The sequence below is a fragment of the Tyto alba genome, unplaced genomic scaffold (assembly GCF_018691265.1).
Source record: "Tyto alba isolate M040663 unplaced genomic scaffold, T.alba_DEE_v4.0 Super-Scaffold_23, whole genome shotgun sequence".
Classification (NCBI taxonomy): Eukaryota; Metazoa; Chordata; class Aves; order Strigiformes; family Tytonidae; genus Tyto; species Tyto alba.
In genome coordinates this window covers 22,979,620-23,003,860 of record NW_024881297.1, presented here as the reverse complement: position 1 = coordinate 23,003,860, position 24,241 = coordinate 22,979,620, and the positions used below count along the sequence as shown (strand labels likewise).

General features: G+C 40.4%; 1 protein-coding gene across 3 annotated transcripts in view; it reads left to right on the top strand.

Moving 5' to 3' along the window:
* Nucleotides 1-24,241, top strand: part of TECRL (trans-2,3-enoyl-CoA reductase like) — a 103,813-nt gene that overhangs the window by 38,677 nt on the left and 40,895 nt on the right. For all 3 annotated transcript variants that reach the window (XM_042797154.1, XM_032997870.2, XM_032997869.2), the window contains one exon: nt 12,437-12,488. In XM_042797154.1, the coding sequence (XP_042653088.1) occupies nt 12,437-12,488 (52 nt within the window). The remainder of the gene's footprint in view (nt 1-12,436; nt 12,489-24,241) is intronic.

Here is a 24,241-nt window from a genome sequence, read left to right as displayed (position 1 = left end):
TCCGGAGTCCTTCCATGACGCTTGGAAGAACTGTAGTCTGCTAGGATAATGGCAGACCTGATTTTTAACCTTTATTCTGAATTTTGGTGAGCGTGAATGTTTTCTGCACCTTCTCCAAATCATGAACTCTGCCCCCGTAGTGGTGGAAAGAGAGTTACGAGTGTTGATTGCAAAGTATTCTCTATATAGAGGTAAAGTATACACAGAGGAGCAATAACAACTGTAAACTGAAAGTGTCTGCTCAGAAATCTATGTTCAATTAACATGGCCATGACATGCAGCACGGGCCTTTTATTATTTTTATTTTTTTGGCACAGAACCAAGGGATTCTTGTGCAAGTATAGTGCAATGCTGAATTTCCAAGACTGCCTAAAGAATCTAGATTTTGAATGCACATGCACCTGCCTATATCTCTTAATTTGCTGTGATAACCCCTTCCTAAGGCAATCCTGAAAGTCAGGAGTTCCTTACTTCCATGAACACATATTAGTATTGGTGAGCTTCATTTCAATTGGTTATTAGAGCAAACAAGAGACCATTTTACTGGATTATGCACAGTCTTCTGCTTAATTTAATATAACATTGATACAGACCCAACATGGCACTTCTAATGCCTGTTTTCTGTTTGTAAGATAATTACAATTAGCTTAATTTCTCAGGGTTACATGTAATAATTACTTGTTGGGATTTATAATAGGAGAGAATAGGAACCATAGATTTAAAAATGTATGTATTTACAGTCTTATTGCATATTGTTAGTAGTCCATACTATTATGATTTAGCAAATACCTTTGTAATATTCTCAGATTAAGCAATCTAAAGGGACGAACTATATTATAATGACAGAGAGAAGACCCCTTTCTTTCTCTATGTAATAGAAACTCAGGCAGAGTGATTAGATGATTAATGCTATGTGGTTAAATACCAGTCACTGCTTCCAGAGGGTTAGTTTCTATGAGACTCTTGCGTATACATATGAATCCTGTTCAGATTAGTGGGAGCTCTGTAAAGTCTGCAAAATGAAGGTATTTCTAACTAGTTTTGGTATTTAGAGAGAAAAGATGGCTTGTACTCAATGCAGTGTCAGGGATTTAGGAGAGGTGTGTTTGCCTGTGTGATCTCAAGCAATCAGTTAACATCATTAGGCTTTGGTTCCAGCATAAGTAACTGAATTAATTCTCCATCTGTAAAATCAAAATAGCATTATGTCCTTTGGTTTTCTTAACCATCTTATACTTTTGGGAAGTATCAGTTGCTTATTTTAAGTGAACTGGGTGGTTACTATAAGGTCTTGATTGTCTTTAAGATTGGCTTAAAGGAACATAATATATATATATTTGCCTGTTTTTTAAGCCTGTCAGATACACATCCTACTTCAGGCTTTTCTACAGTAAGGAAAGGCAGAAAAAAAAATATTGAAAGAAAGTACTAGAAGAAGAAAACCCCAGATGTTCTATCCTGTAGTCATCCCTTCCAGGAGCTGGGTCTTGAAGAAAAACACTTGATCTTGCAAAACTTGAAGTAAACTCAAAAGAGTCAGGAACGCTGGCAGTTCATTTTGCACATGCATACTTTGAGCACAAAATTCTTTATAGGAGTATAATTTCTTTTATTTGATATTGTCAACCTGCTCTAGGGACTTCCCCTGCAATGGATATGACATTATGGAAGTGGTTTGGTGCACACAAGCTTTTCTAGCAAGTTACTTAAAGAATTTAAAAGAGAAATAATAACAGTGTGAGATCTTTTTCCCCAGATTTGCTTTTGGTACAGAAATTAATTCTGAGGTGTGATGTCATGGAGAAGAGGCTTCAGATTTTGGGGATGGAAGAAGAGAAGAGAGGAAACACAAACCTGTCTCATTTTTTTTCCAGATATTCTACAAAATGTCTTGAAACGAATTCTGTCAGAATTATTCCATCTGCCCTTCTGTCCTTCCTTCTTGTCTGTATAGAGGAGAGTGCATGTAATTAGTGATTTCTTGTTAGAAATCTTTTCAATGAAAAGGAGTACGAATATGTCTGAAGATTTTGACTCCCATATTACTTCCAAAAAGCTGTAGAAAGCAACAGAACATGCAAAATTCAAGTCTTAAAAATGAAAGACAGAATTATTTTTTTGTACTTTTTTACAAATAATCCATTTTTCATCGTCAGCCACAACTTATGAAAAATACATAGCTACTCAAAAACTGTTTTACTTGTACATTATTCCACAAAGCCTGATGTAGGTTAGGTTTAAAGTTATTGATGTGCAGTGATTTGATTTATAAATGTTGTTAAGGCAACTCATAACTGTTTCTGTTATAGCATTCATTGTATAATATTTTTTCTTCATATTAACTTCTAGTAAAATGTATTTTTCCCCAAACATAGTGCAATGTAATTAATTTTGCATAAGCTGCTTTTAAGGCAGAAAGTGTTAGACAATGTAGTTTTTACAGAATAAATCACCTTTGGGGAAACCACCAGAGAAAGCTTTTTCCCATCAAAAGCCTCAGAGCTCGGTAGTTTTGTGCTATACGATTTTGCAAGTTAAGCTATAAGCAGAGGTGCAAACTCAGGTTTTGGCTACTACGCAGCGGCCCTCCTTTCCAGAAATCTTCTTAAGGCCTACAGAAGAGAGGTTGCTTCCAAAGATGTGCAGGAAAGAGCCTCTTTTTTTGGCGTGCTGCAAAGATGACAGAAGCTACTTTCCTACTGTTTCTTAAAACAGCCCTCCATGTACCCAGTGCCCTCTCCCACTGAAATTTCTTTGGACAAGCCAGTTACTGGTATGTAAATGTTTGTGGTTAATATATACTGTAGGAACATTTAACTATATATTTGTGTGTGTAGATAGGCTGTGAAATGCCTACAATGAAAGTCATGTGAACATTGTTATTAAAGGATACTTTTGTAGGGCCTGTCCTTTTGTTACACATTTTTGTCATGCCCTGCATAACACAAGTCAATGCATCAGTCCAGTTGCTTATATATACAACTCTTTTTGGTGTTAAATATTACACAGTATATGTATCACTACATCTTTTGCCAGGGACGAATTAGGGCTTATTCTGATTACTCTGAAAGGCTTGTCTGTCTCTGAAAGAGTTCACAAACATTTTTGTTTGTAAAGCACCTAAAACGACTGCACTCTGAGGCTTAACAATACAAAGGATTTATACTGGCATGACAGAAAAATCAGATACATGCAGGAATGGTATCACCAGTATCAGGAATCTATTACTCACACCTGTGTGTTGCTGCTCTGTCACAGATAGTGAGAAGCCAAGAAGAACAGTCATCATCAGCTCTCCTTTGCAGAATCATCTCTAGCAAATAAAAATAACTTCTCACATCGTGACCTGGAGGTTAGACATATCACATTCATTTTAGGTGAGCAAATGCAATCATTAAAGTTGGCAAGGAAACTCTGTAAAGGAACTCTTTGCAATACCAGGTCATTGCTTTTTACATCAGACTCTTCTCATTTGCTTCATTCTAGGGAAGTATAGTAAAGAAGTCCTTTCCCAAGAAAGAGAACAATATTTTCACTGCCTTATATAATCTTCCCCCCCTCCCATCTTGCAATTATAATATTTCACTTCACAGGACTATATTCTTCCTTGTGGAGAATAAGCAGAACCTGTGCACTTCCACAGCAGCCTCATTTCATGCACAGGATTAAGATCATGATCTTTCCCATTCAAGCAATCTATCATTAGAGATGTCCTGCCTCTGATGCCAAAGATGCCCAAAGGGATTGAATAACCAGCTATGTCAAAGGAGGGGTCTTCTGTGGTAAGACCATACTTTGAGGCTGAGTCCCACAAACTAGGGATTCCCACAGCAATATGGGTGAAGGAACACAGGTAGCTGGATGTATACTCATTTCTGTGGAAGTCCTCTTTTTTACTTCCTTTTGGAAGGAGGATTTCATGGTGTCTTGTGTCTTTTACTGTATGTTTTCACAGCATTGAGCACAATGGGGATCTGGTCCCTGCTGGGAGGCACTGCAAGAAAATACATTACATTTACAATCATGTTATAAAGTCCGTGTGTTTTCTTGACTGTAAGAATTGAATCTTACGCCTACCCCCCTATGCTGGAGGTGATGACAGGAGTGTTTTCTTCCTCAGTTATACTTGGTAAAGTAGGTAAACATATTCAGATTCTGTTGAAGCAACTCATTACACTCATTTCTTCCTGCTCTACTAGAAATTCACATCATTTTAATGTCAATATAGGTACAAATAGTTTCAGATTAAAGAAGGCAACTAGATGTATTAATTTCTGCTTGCTCTTTGCTGTCACCATTCTTGTTTCAATATGGCTTTTCAAATGGAATAGATGGAGAAATGGCCTTTGATTTATCTGGAAGAGAGAGACTGGGGAGGGGAGAAGCTGGTAACTTTAGGGCATTTAGCATTTGTAAAGGGATAATTTAAAGAATTACAGAAGCTACTACAGAAGACTAATGCTTCAGCTGATAGTGATTTTCAAAGCTTAGCAGTGCCTTTGAATGACAGGTTTTATACATCTCTTATTTTAGATAGAAAAGTCTAAGCCTGGGGGGAAGGAAGAAAGAGTGAAATACAATAAATGATCCAAAAAATTAAAGCTTGACTCAAAGTTCAGCAGAAACAAGAGAATGAATTCTTCAGACACCGGTGGTGCTCCAGCTCTTCATGAACATAAGCCATTCTGACCAACAGTAACAGCCAGCTATGCTACCAGAACAGTGAATATTGCCAAACGTAGATCTGTAGAGACAGATTCCCAGCCAGTGTGAAAATGTCCTCTTTCCCAACAAAGTTATGACATTTTACCCCAGCTGCACATTTGCCTTATTTCATCAAAGATAATCACAGATTATTGCAAATCATGAATGTTCTGGAGCAATATAAGACTATAGGGAGCTGTAGGTGTTTTATTAGTCTAATAGTTAATCAGCACAAGCCATGATGGAAATTTAGGTGTATAATGGCATCTCATATAGGCATTATTGTGGCATTAAAATACTCCTGCCCATGATTTATTGGTCCATTAGAACATGCTTCAGGTTCTTTCTGAAATCAGACCTGTGACTCCTCACAAAATGCCTGAGCCATGTAGTAATAGATCTATAGATATCGAGGAGTATATATTAATGCTATCATTATAACGTATCTGCCTGTGCTTAAACAATTTTTAATTTTAAAAATTCCTTAAAATGCAAGCTTTCATTTTTTTTTTAATGTATAGAGCTCTTGTGTTACAAGAGAACAAATTGTGGCAGTCAGAGAATCTGTACCAGAAGTACAGCAAGCAACTCTTCATTGCACATGTTATTGTGAAAAGTATTCAGATTTCTAACTGACCTGATGATGTCTAATTGTTCTCACAATCACCCCTGTTTCCCATTCCTTTCTGCTTCTCAGCTTCATACTTTCCCTTATGGACCACAGCGGGCTTGCTGTCTCTCCATCTTTCCCTGCCTGCTCTCACCAACATAACTTTGGACCTACTGGCCAAAATTAAATACACCTGGGGGGGGGGGGGGGGGGGGAAGGGCTCAAAATATTACTTCATTCCTGCTTGTCTAATGGAAGCTGGTGGCTGGGTGGCACAGTGTCTCAGAGCTGGGGGCACAGGCAGAGCACAGCCTTCACCCCGGCTGTACACCCCTCGCCAGCTGGCAGCTCAGCGCGCACATCCTGACCCTGCAAGCGGCAAGTGCGTGGCAGCAAAGCAGCCCCAGGTTCTTGCCCAGTGCAAATGTCATAGGAGACAGGGAAGGGGTATGGGGCAGCTGGAAAAGGCTTTCAGATCCCTTATTAGAAAGTAAGTCTTTATTGGCCCCGATACTCATAGAACCACTTGTTCTGCCAATACGTGTTGTCCTGTGAATTTTCTTCTGAGTTGGTTGATCTCATCCTACTTTTTTTCATATGGTCCCCCAAACAGTTTGTGATCATCCTGTGCTAATTATTCGTTGAGTTTCTTGGGTGCACTGCCTGTTTTTTAATGTTAGCGGTCTGCATAGGTGAATATATATATATAAATATATATATTTATTATTATTAATATATATAAACCTCTACAGCCATTTGATAGAAAAAGGAAGAGAAATTCAGAGAGATTTCACAACTAAGCTATATACTTAATTTGTGCTAGTACTGGCAATCAAAATCCAAACAGAACCCTAACCCTCACTTTCTTCCTGCGAAGAACTGGTCAAAATTAGCTGGTTTTCTTTTTTTTGTTGTTGTTGTGTTTGTTTGTTTGGAGGTTTTGTTTGTTTGTTTTCTTGTTTTCTTGTTGTTGGTTGGGGTTTCTTTAGTGCATATCCCATATGTTTTCTTCGGAAATTACAGTGAACAAAAATGAGTCTCGAATTTTTGCTGAGGTAGAATTTGGGAAAGATTGTATTACAAATTAATTTTGGAATTAATTCTGTTCTAACACAAAAAGCTTGTTCTAACACAATACATATTTTGTTTTGAGTGCAATTTATTTTACATTTTAATAGTGCATTTATTTGAATATTATTTCCTATTGGGTTACCGTCCATGGCATGAGAGCCATGTCTTGTATTATTTTACGCTATCATGATTGATGTGCCATAAAATAATGTAAAAGTAATGAAAGTTTCATACCAATGAGAAATAAAAAGAAATTAAAATAACACCACAAATTGAATTTTCAGCATGTTCCTTAAGCAGAAATTAAAAAAACCAAACCAAACCAAAACAACCTTTTTCTATTTAATTTTTAAACATTGAAGTCAATACAAATTTACACATCCAGAGTTTTGCCAGAACAATTCCATTTCCCTGGTAGGAAAGTGTTGTGACAGAATGTTTCTGTCTAGTTCTGCTGTTAAGTTCTCAAGGTGAATACAGCAACCTTGCTTAGTTCCCTTTAACAAAAGGTCAGAAGGCATGAAGGCATACCAATTCAACTCAGATTTGCTCAGAAATAGGTGAACATGGTGATTTCTGTAAACTGAGGGATGACCTGCATGCCTTCTGTCTGCTAATGGATTGCATTCTCATCTTTAGCAGAGGGAGAAAAAGCTCTTTCTCGTATCTGACACTTTTTCAGAAAATTTCTTGCAAAGGGGGAGGATTTTTTTTTTTTTATAAGTACCCAGCTAGCAGTGCAAAACCAGTATAACGTTTCTAGAGACAAACTTGGCTAGTGTAAATTGACATGACTGCACCTGGAAAGCACGTGGTTATGTGTATTCTTAGATAATTTGACCCATAGTCACTGGAAATATTAGTCAGTTGGATTATCTCATATGCCAAAGTTCATGTGACCACATAATATAGGAGATTGCTAAGTGACACAGCCCTCTACTCTGGTATATTGGAACTGACTTGAGCTAAAGCTATAGTTCTGGTTATCTCCTGTTTCTGGAAAAAATGTCTTGAGATCGGAGCTAGCTGTTTGGTAGGCAGTTCACTGCAGTCTGCAGAGTAAAATATTAAATTCTATATAAAGCCTTTGTGTAGCTGCTGACAACACTTGTCTATATGTAGTTACTTCTATGTCATTTTTCACGGAGAGCTCATCTATTTATATCTCTTTGGGCATGACCTGGTTCACCAAGCTAACAGGAGAGCAGTGTCAGACACACTGAGGGAGATTACAGTGAGATGGTACCCAATTTTTAATACTACCTTTGAAAATTAAAAATAAGAAAAAGTAATCCAATCTAAATTTTGAACAAATTTACCCTGGCTGCAGGTGGACCCATCTGTGGTTAATGAGCATCTGGAGTGGCAGAATTTCTGAATTTTTGCAATTATGAAAGTGGGTGACTCAGCAGTGCAGTGGTATGGACATGTCACAACGGGAAAAAATATTCAAAGGGAAATGTGGAATGAAAGATCATCTATTTCCTAAAATTCTATTATTCAAATTCTTATTGATATTCTGCTAACCTCTAACCTCCAGAATAATTCTTTAGTGCAAGAACTGTGTGATGCAATTACATACAGATCACCAGATTTGTTATAATTCCTTGACTTATGAATGTGAAAGTGGTATGAAAGTGGATAACTAGCTGATTAGCTCGCACTCACAAAAGGCAGCATTAAGTTCCCCTAATATCTTCCACTTAGTGCTCTTCCTTGAGTCACAGCCTAAGTTACTAATACAGTATTTTAAATCTTAAAAAGAAATGTGATGCTTTGTGCATTGCTGCATAAAGGAAGGATAGAACTGGAATGGATGAGCCAGAAGGTTCTTTCATTCTCAAATTCCTAAAAAAATGAAAAGTTGCCTCAAATGGAAAAGTAAATATATTTTTGCTGGGAAGGTACAGGGAAAAAAAAGATTTGAGGTTTTGAAATTATCCTTTTCTGAATGAAAAGTGTAATGAATGCAACCCACACTGTAAAATCTGCATTTCCTCATAACACTTTTTTGTGAAGAAAAGTAGTCTTGAACCTTACACAAGATAGCAACTTTCTAGAAAGTTACCTATATTTTGGAGGTAAAACTGGCTTGACCATCAGACATAGAAGATATGTGCCAAGTAAGAAGTATTTTTACAGTGAAATCTCTCTTGTTTTAAATAAAGTCAGGGTGGTCTTTCACACTGTTTTCCCTTTGCGTGTTTGAAAAGTGCTGATATAGAGGAAAAGGAAGGTTATAACGCTTCAGAAAGAATTCAGAAGAATAAAAGGAGAGTAAGACTAATAATTACAGCAAAATGTTCCAGGGTGCTTTATTCAGTTAGCACAAAGGGTAGTAAGAGCAGATGCTGTTCCAGTCCTTACAATTCTTTAGCTCGTATTGATGTACAGTGAAAAGAACAAAAGATAATTAATGGTCTACGAAGAGGACAGTCTTAGTAGTAAGCTGATGTCTCAGCATCCATCTTCACATTGATCAATATTAGAAACTATAACTTCACCGTTTGTTTTATGAGGTCTTTTAAAAAAAGGACACAAAATTATCAAGATCATAAAAAAATGTATTTCATTCTTTTGCGGCTATAGCCTTGTTATTCTGCTTGAGAAAGGACACTGTGCTTCCCCGGTGCCGTAGCCCATTCCGAAGAGGAAGGTATTTGTGTTATTTTTCAACTTGTGTGGTTTGTCTCGAGTGGAAGAGCCCTCTTCTAAGCCAGCTGGCTCATAAAACCAAACTCTTCCTGCCCTCCTGTCTGGGTGCGTGCCCCAGCCCTTCCCTGGGCACCTGAAGCCCGCACGGCATGGTGCCACGCAGCGCTGCCAGACTGTGACTAACCAGCCGAGCCCATGGGCCTGAGCTGCCAGGCTTTAAACCAGCTCTAGCCTAAAGCGGCTTGGATGTACTCAGGCACAGCAGTGCTCTTGCTAATGAGCTCTGCCTCTCTCATAAGTGTCGTACAGAGCACAGTCCCCTCCAGCTGCAGCGGCACGGTTCAAGCACCAGCTTTGGAGGTAGGGGAGGTGGTGCATGGTGGTTCACATCACACCACAAGGATATGCTCCCTGGTTCCTCTGCGGCAGCAGGCCTTTGTAAGCACAGATCCTGGCAGGCACTTAGTAACTTTTAAACACCCGAGTCATATGAATGGTTCTATAGGTACGCCTAAAACACAAGCTTAGACTAATTTTTTGGTAGCTAAAGTTAGGTGATATGAATCTGATGGCTGGCATAGCAGGATTTGGAAGGGAAAAAAATCACTGAAAGCCTCAGGCTGAAAAATGGGAGAGTGGTGTAAAGGTAGAGTTGCTAAGAAGGGCTGGACTAGAAATTTTGCACTGATTGAAAGCAGCACTGCTTCAATCGACACATACTCAGGAGTGCAGGAGATGGAAACCATGGGCTTTCTTTTGAGCTAGCACTGCTCTGTGAATGTGCTAAGCTTAATAGTCCTTCAGCTTCCCTTGACATAATCAGATGATCAGCTCTCCAGAGCACAGGTTGGCCCTGGCTACTCTTTCCCAGAATCCGGCATGGCAAGATGCTGATTTCCTGTAGGGATGCAGGCCCTGCAGTAATGTGGCTTATGCTATATTTAGAAAGCCAGATCATCATCCATCACATTGGAAAAGACCATTCCTGTCCTTGAGCTGGCAGTGCCAGCTCTGAAAACCTGCACACCTGCCCCGTGCTAGGATATGTGACAGATTATGGTCTGCAGTCTTGTGTGTCATATAGTCATTGCTAGCTAACAGCACTTACATCCATATCTGATGGGTTCTGGGCTCCAGACCTCACAGGTGTGACATTAGAAGGTGTGAGAAAGCAAATACAGATCTTTTTAGTGGTTTTGAAAACATAAAAAGCCCCTATCTCCCATATTGAAGTCCACAGTGGTTGTACACATTACAAGAAAAGGCACATGTAGACTATGGGAGATGTGCTGTTCTACTGGATGTTTCGTGGAATGGCTTAAATGCAATGAATACAGATAAAAAGTGATTTTTTTTTTTCCTTTTTGAACTGATAAAGATAAGATGGCTGCTTCTATTGTTCCCTGTAACTAGGAAGAAAAGGGATCTGGCTGTTACCTGGAACTCCATGTCCCCTTCCTGGCCCAGTACTGTTCAACATAGTTGGGAAGCAACACAGACCCTGGTGATATTTGGAAGGGGGAAAGGGTGTATCAGTTTGAAGGAGAACAGCTCTTGATTTGGGTGGAGTTGGTATTGCTTAGCAGGCGCATCAGAAAGACAAATTAGGATTTAAGTAATTTGCTGTGACTGCAAATAAGGACTTTTCTAGTGCCCAGTAAAACCCTCTGTAACTGTGGAAAAGAAAGCATTCTCATCTAAACCCAAAGAAAAAGCTAGGGAAAATTCCTAACTTTACATACCATTTAGCACATGTATCATTTTACAGCTTTAGATCACTGAAATCTGTATTTAGCTCTCTGCCTGTTCATATTATGTCTGGAAATAAGTTGGCTTACTGCTATAAGATGGCACGTATACTGTATATTTGCATGGGGTATCAAATGATATAAGAGCAAAACTTGTATTTCTGTACTGATTTGTTGCATTTGAGTCACCAATTTTATTTTCTTACATCAGTATTTCTCCAAACCCAGTCTTTTCAGCAAAACAACCTATGTTAAGGTGATGACTGATCTCTACTAGCAGAATTTATGTCCTTCTCTATTTTTTTGTGTGGTTATTGTCACAATTCACTAGTATCACTAATAAGTAAAATAGATAGATAGATAGATATCGCTAATCATATTTGGAAGAAGTGGGGCTACAGGCTAAAGATGGTGCCAAGATCCCAGAAAGGTTCAGTAAGTTGATTAATACTTAAGTCTATGAGTTTTAACTAATACAGTGAAGCAGGAATTGGACTGCCCAGTAAACCCAACAGAAATCTTTAAGTGGGAAGAGACAGACAAGCTTCTGCAGAGCAGAACTACTGGGTTTCTGTGTCTACCAAGGAGGCTACATCAGGGAACTGCTGCATTCTGGTTAGAAGACAGAGATGGGGTGAACCAGGTGATGAGTGCCCAGACAGGGAAAATGGTGCCATGGCTGTTTCTCTATGTCAACCCAAAGAAATTCTGCTGCTCCTCAGGGTTCTGCTACGTCACCAACACTTCATACTGGTATTAGCCTATGCTGTGCAGGTGCCTCAAGTCTCCAGGAAAGGTGTTTTTCTGCATTCTGCTGTGTGACTGCAGTGAGGAAGTCTCTTGCTAGAGCCAAAGCAGATCCCCATAGTTAAGACATAGTTCAATATACTTCTCAGTCTCTGTGCTTAAATGAACAACAGAGTATTAAATCAATGTCAGCTGCAAAGGGATGCTCTATTTAAGAGCAGACCCTTACCTCTTGCCACTTCAATCTCAATCTCAGCATACTACTTCCTGAACTGTTCCACTGCCTCTCCTTGTAAATGCAAGGTACTTCTAAGTCTTTCACTCTAGTAAATTCTGTGTTTCTCAGATACTTTGTGCAAAGTGTATTAAGAAATCAATGTACGTAATAAAATAGAGCATAAAAGGCCTCCAGACTGCCATCTAACACTGTGACACTTGAATTGCTTCAGTGCACATGTACAACAACATGCAGAAGCAAACTCATTTCAGGCAGAAAGGACAGAACATGCCACCTTTGCTACTAGGCCCTCAGGAAAACCCTTTCATGCCTCTAAGTGATATGCCTCTGCATGCTTGAACCTAACGTTAAAGCCAACCCTTGATGTTGTCCCACTGGTTTGATCTCAGGGGCAGTTACTGCCACAGGCAGGGCCTGAAGCTTTTCCTCTCAACCCTTGGGATCTTACCCTTCCATTGGCCAAGCAAACGTGGTCCAGGTAATGTGTAAATCAAATCTTAATAACGTGTCAACATGTGAGAGCAAATTTTCTGATTTGCTTAGTTATTGCCTAAGAAACTCACAAACAAACTGAATCATCTCTTCATCAGAGGAGGGGAAAAGGGATCCCAGAGTGAACAAGACGGAAAAATTAATCTGCATGCATTTTGTTTTCTTTTCCAGGTACCTCCATCATCTACCCTTCTTGATGTGAAACACAAATTTCACAAAGCATGTAAGTACTATGGCTAGCAGGCCAGAGGCATGGTTAGAGGCCTTTCAGCTTGGAGAAATTGTCAGATTCATTTTTCATTAAGTCTTACACAAAAGCTGAGACTGACTTGACAGCTCCAGTGCTAGATAAGAGCAGTGTTTGGATTAAGTTTCTACTACAGCTATCACAGATGTGAGAGGCTGGAAGGAGAGGACTGCATAATTTATCACTGCCAGCCCATGAGGGACAATACTTTTCTATCCTCTTTTTAACATTACACAGTGTCAATTCAAGATCACAACTGCATTTGCCCTCCAAGTGTTATATTAGATAAGCTTTGAAAACATTAGACTGCTTCAAGCTGGCCGTAAACAGACCATGTAGAGTGGGGAACTTGAACGCAGAGTGATTAAATGACTTATCTGTGATCATGCAGGCAATCTGACAGACTTCTCAACTGACTCAACTATGCCCAGTTCCTTAATGGTCAAGGCAATCTCCCTTTCTTCTAGTAGCACTTGTTTTGTTTTTCATATCCATGAAGAGAGGAGAAGGTAATTTTTGCATATACAGTCTGCAGATATGGACCTTGTACATGAGAATAGATGAGAGCAATCATACTCAAAAATCTTTCTTTTCTTCATGTAAGAGAACAGAGCAGTTTTGCTGGATGCTTCCCTTCTGCCTCCTCCTACTCACATGCCTCCAGCCCTTGCTAGAGGGCAGTGGTTGGAAAGGTGGGAGAAAGAATGATGAAAGTAGCCGAGCACCAAGTTTGATGGCATTTACCTTTATCCACTGAACTGCTGGTCAGGATTTTGGGGAGTGGGGCCAAATGTACCTGAAACATACAGGATGTGTGTATGTGTATAGTGTTCCTTGAGTTCTGAAATGCTAAAATAGTGCTGTATCTGTGTTTGTAGAGATCCTAACTGTGCCACCCTTACTCCTAGACTGAGAAATGTTGTTCTCCCACTCCTGCCTGTGGGAAATAAGATGCTACTTGTGATAAGGACTGGTAACCTTGAGTGTCACCCACATTTGAGTTGTACAGGTCTATGCAAGGCATGTTAGCTTGAAATGGACTTCTTAGAACTGCAGTGGTATGTAGTTGAGCAGAAAAAGGTGCAACAGGAATTGAGGGTTGGAAGTGAACAGAAGAGAAACTCGGAATAGGAATGAGGTATTTGGTTACAAGAGGCAGGATGGCTTACTGTTGGAATGAGCATCTTAGATGATGAGCTTTCATTATTTTTACAAAAAAGGGTGTATTCAACTAAAGGCTAGATGCCTTTTGCAAAAAAAAAAGGTTTAGTCAGTCGCTAATACTCTGAGTTCAGAGTAGGGTAAGTAGAAATATTATACGTCTCCTCTGTCCTTAGAATTTTATAAAACACTAAAGCTGAAGGCTTCTGTGGTTGCACAAAGGTTCAATTGATGAATCAGAAGGCTACTGACCTGACTGCTCTAAAACTACTTGTTTTCACTCCCTGTAAGGGCTTCTAAAATGTAAAATGGTAGAAGTTCAAAAACCCTACAGCTGAATATGAAAAGACTGAGTGCATAAATTTTGATATTTCAATCGGTATCCTATCAGTTTGTGAAATGCAGTGCATTTCTGCCTAGATGCTCTTAAATCAATTGAAACTGGATTTATATTGATGCAGCTTAAATCAGTTGAACATCACTGACATAGAGGTTTATGCCAATTTAACTGTAATGAGGTTTTTAATGGATTTGGGCAAAAATGGTGCAACTTCATGTATAAGCCATTTTGAGGGCACCTGTTTTCATATTTAGAGGTATCTCACTCCTCAGATACTCCTAGTGATGAAAGTGGAGCTAAGTATAAAGGAAGAGAGTAAGCAATACAATAAAGCATCATACAAATTGTGAACTGAAACTCTGATAGTACAGTATTTTATAGCACACAGAAGGGCTAGCATGTGCCTTCAATGCTTTCTCCGTTCTCAGTTTCTTACATCAATTCCTCCCATTCCCAGGAGTATACCATATCAGTGTCCTGTGTGTCCTTTCTCCCATTCCAGCTCATTGCTTTGATCTCTCTTTTTCAGTTCAGCCCGGATGGTGTTGTCTCATGAGGTTTCCCCCTGCTTCTCCTTTTCCACTTGCAAAGAACAAATCTTCACTTTTTTTTTTTTTTCTTCATATAGTTTGGAGGATGACAGCTAATAGAATACAGTTCTTTTAGGCAAGAGCTGAGAAGGGGCTGAAGCTGATCTGTGGATGACTTTGGTTAGTGTGCTATTTTGTACTATGCTCATGCATTTATTTCTGTCATTTCATGTGTGCCAGACTCACATGTTCCCCTATAATCTCTTGCTAAAACAGACTCCTACGCACACCCCCTTACAGTCTCCCTGTCTTCATACATTCTCCTTTGATCACCCGTGCAATTAAGCTTTCTCCTCAGCTGGTATCTTGTCAGCCCTTCAGTGAGAAGAACCCCTGTGCAGCAATTTCACAAGCATCATCTCTGTCACCGATCAGTTTTCACTGCCTGATTCAAGAAAGGAGGAAAAAGGCGGAATTCTAAATTGCAGCACAGAAGTCTGTTAATCATTGAAATAAAAGAAGTGGGATGCAAGTGACATATAACATGTTACTGCTAAGTAGTTTCTAAGTCAGTCAAACATTAGGTTTGGATCTGTGTTTATATGAAAGGCAGAATGTATGGACTTAGAAGTCCAGGAACAAATACTGAAATGCGCCTCAGCCCTCACTTCAGCAAAACTCTGTCTCTACTGAAACTACCCCATCAAACCCTAACCCTGTGCTTTTTGTGGCACTGAGTTCAGGGGAGCAATCCCAGTTTTCTCACTGGAGATTTGAGGATCCATGAGCTCTTAGCGGAGAATAACCATTTAAGACAAACTGTCATTTCGAAGGGAATTCATGGGCTTTCTCCAGACCGAAGACTGCTGTTTTGAATCAGCCCTGGTCACTGTAGCCACTACCCCTGGCAGGGACCAGCAGCACCAAACAGGGTCAGTACAGAACAGCAGTTTCCCTGTTGGAGACTTCAAGCCATCAGCTCTACAGGGGTTTTCTGTAACAGATGTTAGATGCAGGCTGTCATGCTTACTAGCAAACATCACACCTGCCCACCATGAATCTGTCTAATCCTTTTTAAACCTACTTACAGTTTTGACCTCAGCGAAATCCCCCGGGAAGGAGTTCCACAACATAAGTATGTTGCGGACAAATGCCTACACTTGTACTGCTTGATATTTTCTACCTGAAATTGAGCGGCAGCTGAGTGCCAGGGTGTTACTGGCCATCACACTATATTATCTAAGGTATGGTCAAAGAAGCCTCAATCAGATTGGTGCTATGCACTAGGTGACTTTACTACTATTTCCCTCATTCCTTTGGCTATCTGGCAGAGGTAAAACCAAGCTAAAAACTAAGCGTATAAGAAGGAAGCCTCCTGTCCCATTTTCTCAGTTCTTATAATGAGTTAGGCACCTGGTGTTTTCTCTATCTATAAAGATTGTCTTTTCAGTGGAGAAGAAATACTTTGTAAGCTAAACTTCACAAGCTCTTGTCCTTGGCAATAACTCTTCACCTTTAATTTATTTTTATCTTTGCAAAATGTATGGGACTGGTGGGGGAGGAAATCTTACAGAGAGAAATGAAAAACTGTAATAATAATGCTAATTCAAGTATCACATAACTAAAATAAAATACCTCTAGAACAGTTAATATAGTGGAGCCAGTGATCATTAAATATTTTCAAGGTTACTGCACAAAAGTTGCTGAAAAAGCTCTTGAAAGAAGAGGAAGAACAGAAAAGAGAGAGGGAAATAAGGTCTCAGCAATACTGAAACAAACTCATGGATGCAACCTCATGCACAAAGAGGTAGCACAACTAGAGCTACTCTTTGAAGTCAGAAGAGTGAGCTTGGAGAGGCAAGAAATTGCCTTCTAGGCAGAAGGAGCAGGCAGGGGAGGAAGGGCAGATGGGAAAAAGCCTGTTGAGGGATGGAAGGAAAAAGGGAAGTCAAAGAGAGAACAGAGAATATCATATGTAGAGTATCCAGGTCTGCAGAGGGGAATGAGGTGCTTATGGAATAAGGAACATTACAAGCTGCCAGCTGTCCCAGTAAAATGCAAACTCCTAATCCTTCAGCTCCCAAATTGCAGGCCCCTCCATCTAAGCTAACAGATGTTACACAGGGCATTTAAAATAAGCAATGTCAATGAAAGCAAATAATGAAGAAATAAATTGTCAGTAGATGGCACTCAAGAATAAACAGCATCATTTCTGGACATTATGAAACTTTAGAAGTCTGCTATATCATCTTACAAATGCTTCTTACAGCTATTTCTATAATGATCCTAAGAACTACGCTCCTTGGAAAACCACTGAGATATTTTCTGTTGCTTTCCTCTAGAGAGGGGACAAGGAGAAACACAGTGCTATTCCTTCTTCATGGTGGGGACCAATCTCTCTTTTAGACTTCTCCTTACAGGCTGTGGGGCAGTGTGTTAGGATGCATTAATCTGCCAGGTTTTACTTACTGCTCTCATCCTGCGGGTTCCCCAGAAGCCATAGTAGAACAAGCAACCCCTTAGATGTCATCACCCTCCAGACCACCTGGTCAGAGCGTACCCTGTCTGACTCCCTGAACAAAAGCAAGATCAGAGGCTCCTGCGCAGGCCCTTCCAACACACCATTTCACCTAGTCAATCTCTTCCACTGACTTCCAAGTGCCTTGAATAAGATCTTTATCACCTAATGCAAGGAGATACCTTACCATTTCAGAGGACAAACATAAGGAAAAATACCATATCACACAATTCTTTTCCAGCTGCACAGGAGGCCTGTGCACATTCTCCCTCCTTTCATTTTCAGAATGACCTGTTACTGCCTCCAGCTCACTTCTCTCCCCAGTTGCCTGCTATTAGTGCTCAGCTGAGCCAGTCCTGAGCAGCTGGAAGGAGAGCAGGATCTTAAAACCAACAGGTTCTTGTATGTGCAAAACCCTGAAGCAGATCTTCTAAACACAGAACAGTGGAAGCCAAGTTGTCCTGGTGAAGAGCAAGAAGAAGAATCTCTCATTGCTTAGAAATCACAAGGCAAGCCTTGTGAGAGGAGATTGAGACACACAAGGTACTAAAACTAATCCTTTAGTGGAGGAGGTCCTCTTTCTTTTCTCCTTTCCAAAAAGTGTGCTAAGGGTTGTCATGCTCTGAATCTGCAACTTTGCTGTTTTTAATGACATCCAAGAGCTTGCAGCCTGATTCCAAGACCAAGGGCTTAGAGAATAACTCCATATTTTGCCAGGCCTGTGCTAAAACATGAGTTGGATGCAGAGCTGTTGCTGGAAAGATGACTGTTCATACTATATCACGTAATTCCCTTATAGAGGCTGGCTGTGATGTTAAACTGCAAGGCTCAGAGACGTGAGAAAGGATGCTGTGGGGAGTAGTCATTAAGGGCAGCACCATGGAGAATGGTGACTGCTAAACCAGTGCCTTGCCTACCGCCTCTGTATAATCAGGGCTGTCTGATAACACAGTCTTGCCGAGAACCTGCAGTTCCTCTGATTCCTCCACATGGTCTATTACAGCTGGATTCTCAGGTTGAAGAAAGTTAATGAAATCTGTCAATTTTGATACCTGAGAGACTCGTGCCCAATGAATATACTTGCTGGGGACTCAGAGAAGCTGAACTGTACTATTTATGGCTCTCCCAGTCTGACTTCATAGTCTTGGCCTGTCAATCAGTTAGGAACCCTTCATGTGTCTCACACACTGGAGAGACCCAAATAAGTTATATCTAGGGCATAGATCCTTCCAGAGGAATCTTTCTTCTGCTCTATATTAGGAGATCAAGCTTTGAAAAAGGGAAAATATTAGAGAGGGCCATAATCTGATCCTGCCATGAGCTGCCTTGAGCTGGATGCAATCCCTGGACAGAAAGGCAGCTACAAAGTCTATGGGCTTTTAATGAATCTCAAACTCTTTCCTCCCTGTTTTTATCCTAAGTAGTTCATGCTAGCCCAGAGTAACAGCTCAAATCTGTATGCGAGTGGGTTTTCAAAGGGACAGGCAATATCCTGCTGTGCAGGCTGTCTGACTGCAGAGCTCACAGGCCCAGCATTACATCCCCAGCACAAATTCACTGAGAGCATTGGGTTGGCAGTGACATCCAACTATTGTTTTCAATAATTTTTCCCCTCTCTGCATTCATAACAACTCAATTAGAAATTAACAATGAAGGCGAATCACTAGGGATGGGCAGTTATTGCAAATGGGCACTATGAAAAAGTACAGTGATTTCATCTGGGTAAATTGCTCACTCATCTGTGTTGACTTTGTAAATGAAAATGACTAGATTAGAAGGAAATATGATATTTATTTTGCCTTATAATTTATTTTTCTGTTGTCTTAGTCACACAGCAGATAGCAACAGAAGACTAGTTTATGATGAATTTCAGTATCCCTCAAATGACACAATTCTAAGCTCTTTTTACTTCTCTATGCCTGTCAGCACAACTCGGTTTATTAGAAACTCCTTGAATTTCCTGTTAGTGCCACAGTGAGGCTTGCATATACTTAAATTCTTTACTTTTTGTTTTGCAAGGCTAAGCGCAAAGTAAGCATCAGCCTCTGCCACAAAACTCAAACCAGTTGCTGCCATCTTCCCCCCCGGCTCTCAATCAGAGATCTAATCCATGAGTAAATTGCTTCCCACCTCTGCAGCACATGCATGTCAGAACAGAGTCCTAAATTCTTGCCTTGGCCTGCTGTTTTAGCTACAAGGCTAGCCTGTCTGGTAGGCTTAATTTCTGATCTGCACAGGAAGAACTATCAGGAGGATGACCTCCTCTCAGCTTATTTGTGGCATATCTGTGAAAATCTCTCTATACAAAATGCAAGAGTCTGTCTGCTGGTACAGATTTATGTAACTTGAATTTATGGCTTAGCTACCAAAATAATTGAAACACACATGTGAAAGCTTGGAATACTTTCACTTCTTTTGTAATAGCCAGTCAGGAAATGAGAATGGCATCACTGACCTAACAGTTAAAAGAAAGAAGAAGCCAAACTGAGTTAGGCGCATGATTTTCATCTTCAAAGTGACTAAAAGTTTACCTTAAACTCCCAAATCTCTTTTTTTTCCTCCTGACATTCTGTTGGAATTACAGAAAACCAATTCTGACCAATTTTCAGAAGGGACAGACAATGCACGGAGTGCTCCGGCTGCAATCACAGTGGTGTAGCCATCAGGCAGCCCTCCAGAAGGTGCCACGCACTTCACAGACACTATTTTGCATCCTGACCTGTGGTCATAACTCTCCCATATGAGCCTTGACTCACGTGTCTCCTTGACACCGCTAAAGCCCAGAACTTGTATTTGGACATTTCTAGCTGGGGTGCTGACTTCTGACTTCTTGCTCCCAACTTAATTGGACTTAATATTGAGAGTAAGCATCAGACTAGGCACCTGCAGTTCACTTCTGCTAAGCACTTGTCTTTTGATCCTACTCAGCAGCTGAATGCCCCGCAGCCACTCACCCACCCTCCCCCACTTGGGAATGGGGAGGGAATCGGAGGGGCAAAGGGAGACTCGCGGGTTGAGATAAAAACAGTTGAATAACAGTAACAGAACAATACACTGACACCAGTACCAACAGGTAATGTACCACACAGCTGCTCACCACCCGCCTGCTCCCGGCCAGCGATCCCGAACACCAAGGCCCCCCAGCACCGCTCCCAGAAGTGGCAGCCCCTCCCGGCCCACTCCTGCCTTTATATAGTGAGTGTAATGTCACATGACATGGACTATCGGCCAATCGGGGCCCAGCCCTCCAGCTGTGCTCCCCCCGCCCCCGCACACAGGTGAGGGCACTGGGACCTGGGGAGCCCCTGGGCTCTCAGGGTGCTGCAGCTCCTCCTGCTGCCAGACCAACGGGAACTCTAGGCCAGCCCCAACCAGGACAGCACTTGAATTTCATTATAAGATATTAAATCAGTCTGAAAAGCATCTGATCAGATATCCCTAGAGTTTTGCCTTCTGAAATGTACATGTGGTTATAAAGAATATTTTCCTTATGTACTGAATTAAGAAATGATGGTTGAGGTTTGGCTAACCCAGCTGGTTTAGAAGCAGTGCACTTAGTAACACAAGACCTTAAGCGTCAGATTTTTAAAGCATTTTGATCTTCTAAAAATAACAATTAAAGCCAGAGGACCAACTGGGGTTTTTAAAGTCTCCTGATGCACACTGAAATGAATATGATGTTTAAGACTTTGGTCTTTAAGACTTGATTCAAAACCAATGGGAGTCATGCTATTGACTGGGGTGAGTTGTATGCTAGACACTTTCTCCCTATCGAGCTTCATTTTCTCATCTATAAACTAAGAATAATTAACCTGCCTTTCATCCATCTTGGGATCTTTTGTCTGTTTTGGCTGTGATCCCATAAGAAACATTTGGGACAAAGAATGACTTAAATATATGCCTAATGACCTATTGAACCAGAGGGAGTAAGGTGTCTAAAACACAAAAGCCAGTCTATCCATTAAATGCTCATAGAAATAAGATGACCTTCAGACAAAACAGCAATATTTAAACCAGCAATGGAAAAAGTGAAGATCAACTCAAAAACTTTAACAGAAATTCACATTATGTCACTCTTTTTTTTTTGGCAGCTGCTGTGTCTGATGTTATTGCATTTCATTAGCAGGATTACAGATATCATTTCAGATGAGCAACGTAATAAAAGAAAAGGCAGCGAATCTATTGAGATGTAGCTTGAAGCAGAACTGGCCCTCTCTGCTCTCTGAGATATTGTTCCCAGCTGAGATTTACAGGGCTCTAACAATGCATCACAAATGACATCCTATGTAAACAATCAGAGAACAAATGTGAGATGCTATTTAAATGCCTCATTAAGAAAAGGAAATTTCATAGATAGATTCTTTGCTTTTCTTGCCTTTGCAGTAGATTTAATTGACAGATCTAGATGAGAAACAACAAAATTTGTTTACCAGAGTTGCCTATTATTAGTTACAATATGTCTTATATTAGTGCCTATGGCTCAAGTGAAAAAAGGACAGTGCAAGGCCCCATAGAAGTAATCCAGGCCCTAGGGAATATCTAGTCTCAGGTAAAATGAAGAATTAAAGCCTAGTGAACTGGTAATAGAAGATGCCAAAGTAGTTTCAGTTGTTAAACAGCTCCTATATCAATTTAAACTTGAGTATTACATTTTTTGTCTGAAGAACAGACAGACTTCCAGTGTTAACCTGGTATTCACCACCAGATTCATGTGGGCTTAATGTCCATCCAGGGAACTCAAGATACTAAAAGCCCCAGTGGGTCTTCACAACTGTGAAAAGAGTTTCATGCCCATTATTATGACAGATGCCTGTTGCTAACGGCAGGGTCAAGATCACTTCAGGCTTTTAAACGTGCTCTGCATATACATCAGGTTTTTCATAGGGGACCCTGTGCTTTTGGACACCAGAGTTGGGCAGATGGCTTTACAGAAAGTTCCAACAGTTTCTCTTACGAGGAGCTGCATGGAATGGGTCTTCATGAAATGTCCCAGGGACTTCTTGTGAAAGACAGCCAACAGGCACTGGATAACGGAAGAGGAAGCACATCTCTGATGCCAGAATGAGAGGAACCTACCTCCTTCTTGGAACACTCTGGGAGACCATGAGAAAAAAATGACAAGGCCCATGGTGTCACCTCTGCTAGACAGGTTGGAGAAGAGACAGCGGCTTCAGCTGCTAAGTTCAGACTTTCCCCCAGATCTTCTCTGTCTTGTGGCTTCCCTGGCTGTGCTTCTGTAGCCCCCAGCTTCCGCAGGGCCAAGAGGAGGTGTGCCATGACAAGTAGCTACAATTCTGGGGGTAGGGTCAGGTGAGCAAGACAAGAGGCTGTTCAGACCTGAATGTGAAGGATGTCACCCTGTGATGGTAACTTGTTTTGCATTTGTTTACATGTGCGTGCGCTCTCTCTCTTATATTTGTAGGCTGTTTATTTATTTATTTTCCTGTTTGGGCATGGAGGGAAAGAAACTCTACAAACAATCAAAATAAGAAATCTTTCAAACAAAACTTGATATTTGCCACTGTTTCAAGTTAATGAAAGCAATGCATCAAAGACAAGAAGCTGAACAAATGATTCACAATAAAAATAAGGTAGAAGAGGGGAGTTCTGCCTTTTTCTAAATTGTCCCCGAATTGCAATGTTATTGAATATATTTGCTGTTGCAAATTATTCACCATACTGAATCTGCAGCTCACTCACAAGCTACGCTGATACAAAATGTGGGCTGGCCTTGACAACTATCTGGCTCTCTTTGCTACTAATGGATGTTAGTTGCCGTTGTTCATCTACCTCTGTATTCCAGTCTAGCATTTAGTTTTTTCCAGTTCCCCAACCATGATCTAACAACTGGTATTATACTGAAACCAATTCCTATCCCCACCAATTACTCTTAAAGTTTTCAATGAAGGACCCAAACACCTCATCTTATGTCTGGAGAAACAGGGGCATAGGCACTTCTTGGTCCCTCAAAAGACTCTGGAAAGAGAAGCCAGTCTCTGAGGCTACCTGTTGTTTCACCTACTACCTTCTCTTTCTCATTATTTTCATCTCTTTTTTGAACATCTGAAAACAAGCAAACACATACACAAATAGATGGGGCCTCTGAAAATGTGGAAAGCTTAGCAATGTCTAGCTAGGAGCAGATGGGGACTTCTCTGGAATATGATTACCTTTAGGAAAGCAAGCCTGTTTTTCCTGGAAATAACCCCGGTATCCATTAGGTAAGAGCCATGTTTGCTGTATTCCCACGTAGAAAGTTGACAACACATCGTTTAGTTTAACCATTGCCACGGCCTGTCTTAATTTACACTGAGATGAATATGTGGCAGCACCTTTGTTGAAGGAACGTTTCTGATCCCTAAAAAAAATGACACTGTTCTTGAGGTTTTGAAGGTCTGTCACAAATTTTCCATTTTGATCAAAGTAGTTGTGTGAGTCCAAACACACTGGGTTCATTACTGGCTAGATGCCTTGATATGAGGCAAACTTTGAGTGTGGCAGAGGATAGCCACATTTCGTGTATGATCCAAACAAGATTTACCACATAAAGGTCCAGGCATTTGAGCCCAGGGGAAAGGTGGGTGTTTCTGTATATACTTTGCTCCATTTTGGTTTTAGATAAACTTTTACATTATTTAGCATATACCTTGGAAAGTCTTAATTTTTTCTTCACCAATTTTGTTGTTGCTGTTGTGATGACATATACTGGATGTGGGTTTAAGTCTGTGATCTAGACACTAGCCCGTTTTCAATGCACATTTACGTTTTGACTTGTTTTTTGGGTAATATGGCTCATACTTTTGATTTCCCATCAAAATGAATGCAGGAGCCACCATGTTTTGCAATCAAGATTTCCAGCTCAGAAAGCTAAGTCATGCCTAGCATCGGTTAACAAGACTGGATTTTCTTAAGTCAGGTAAACTTAACTTCATAGCCTGCCAACCAGAAGTTACCAAAACTTCAGAAAAAGAAAAGAAAGTTTATAGTCTAAATTATTCCATAAATGTGGTTAGAAAGAAAATCTGGAGGTAGAAAAAGTAAAAAGAGAACTGTAAATGGAAAATCAGAGGCTGAAAAAGAACCAGTAAGCCAGTCACCGAACACAAGACTAGTGTTTTTTTTCTGGGTTTTAAATATATGACCTCACTTTCTCCATAAACAACTCTGAGTTCTGAAACAA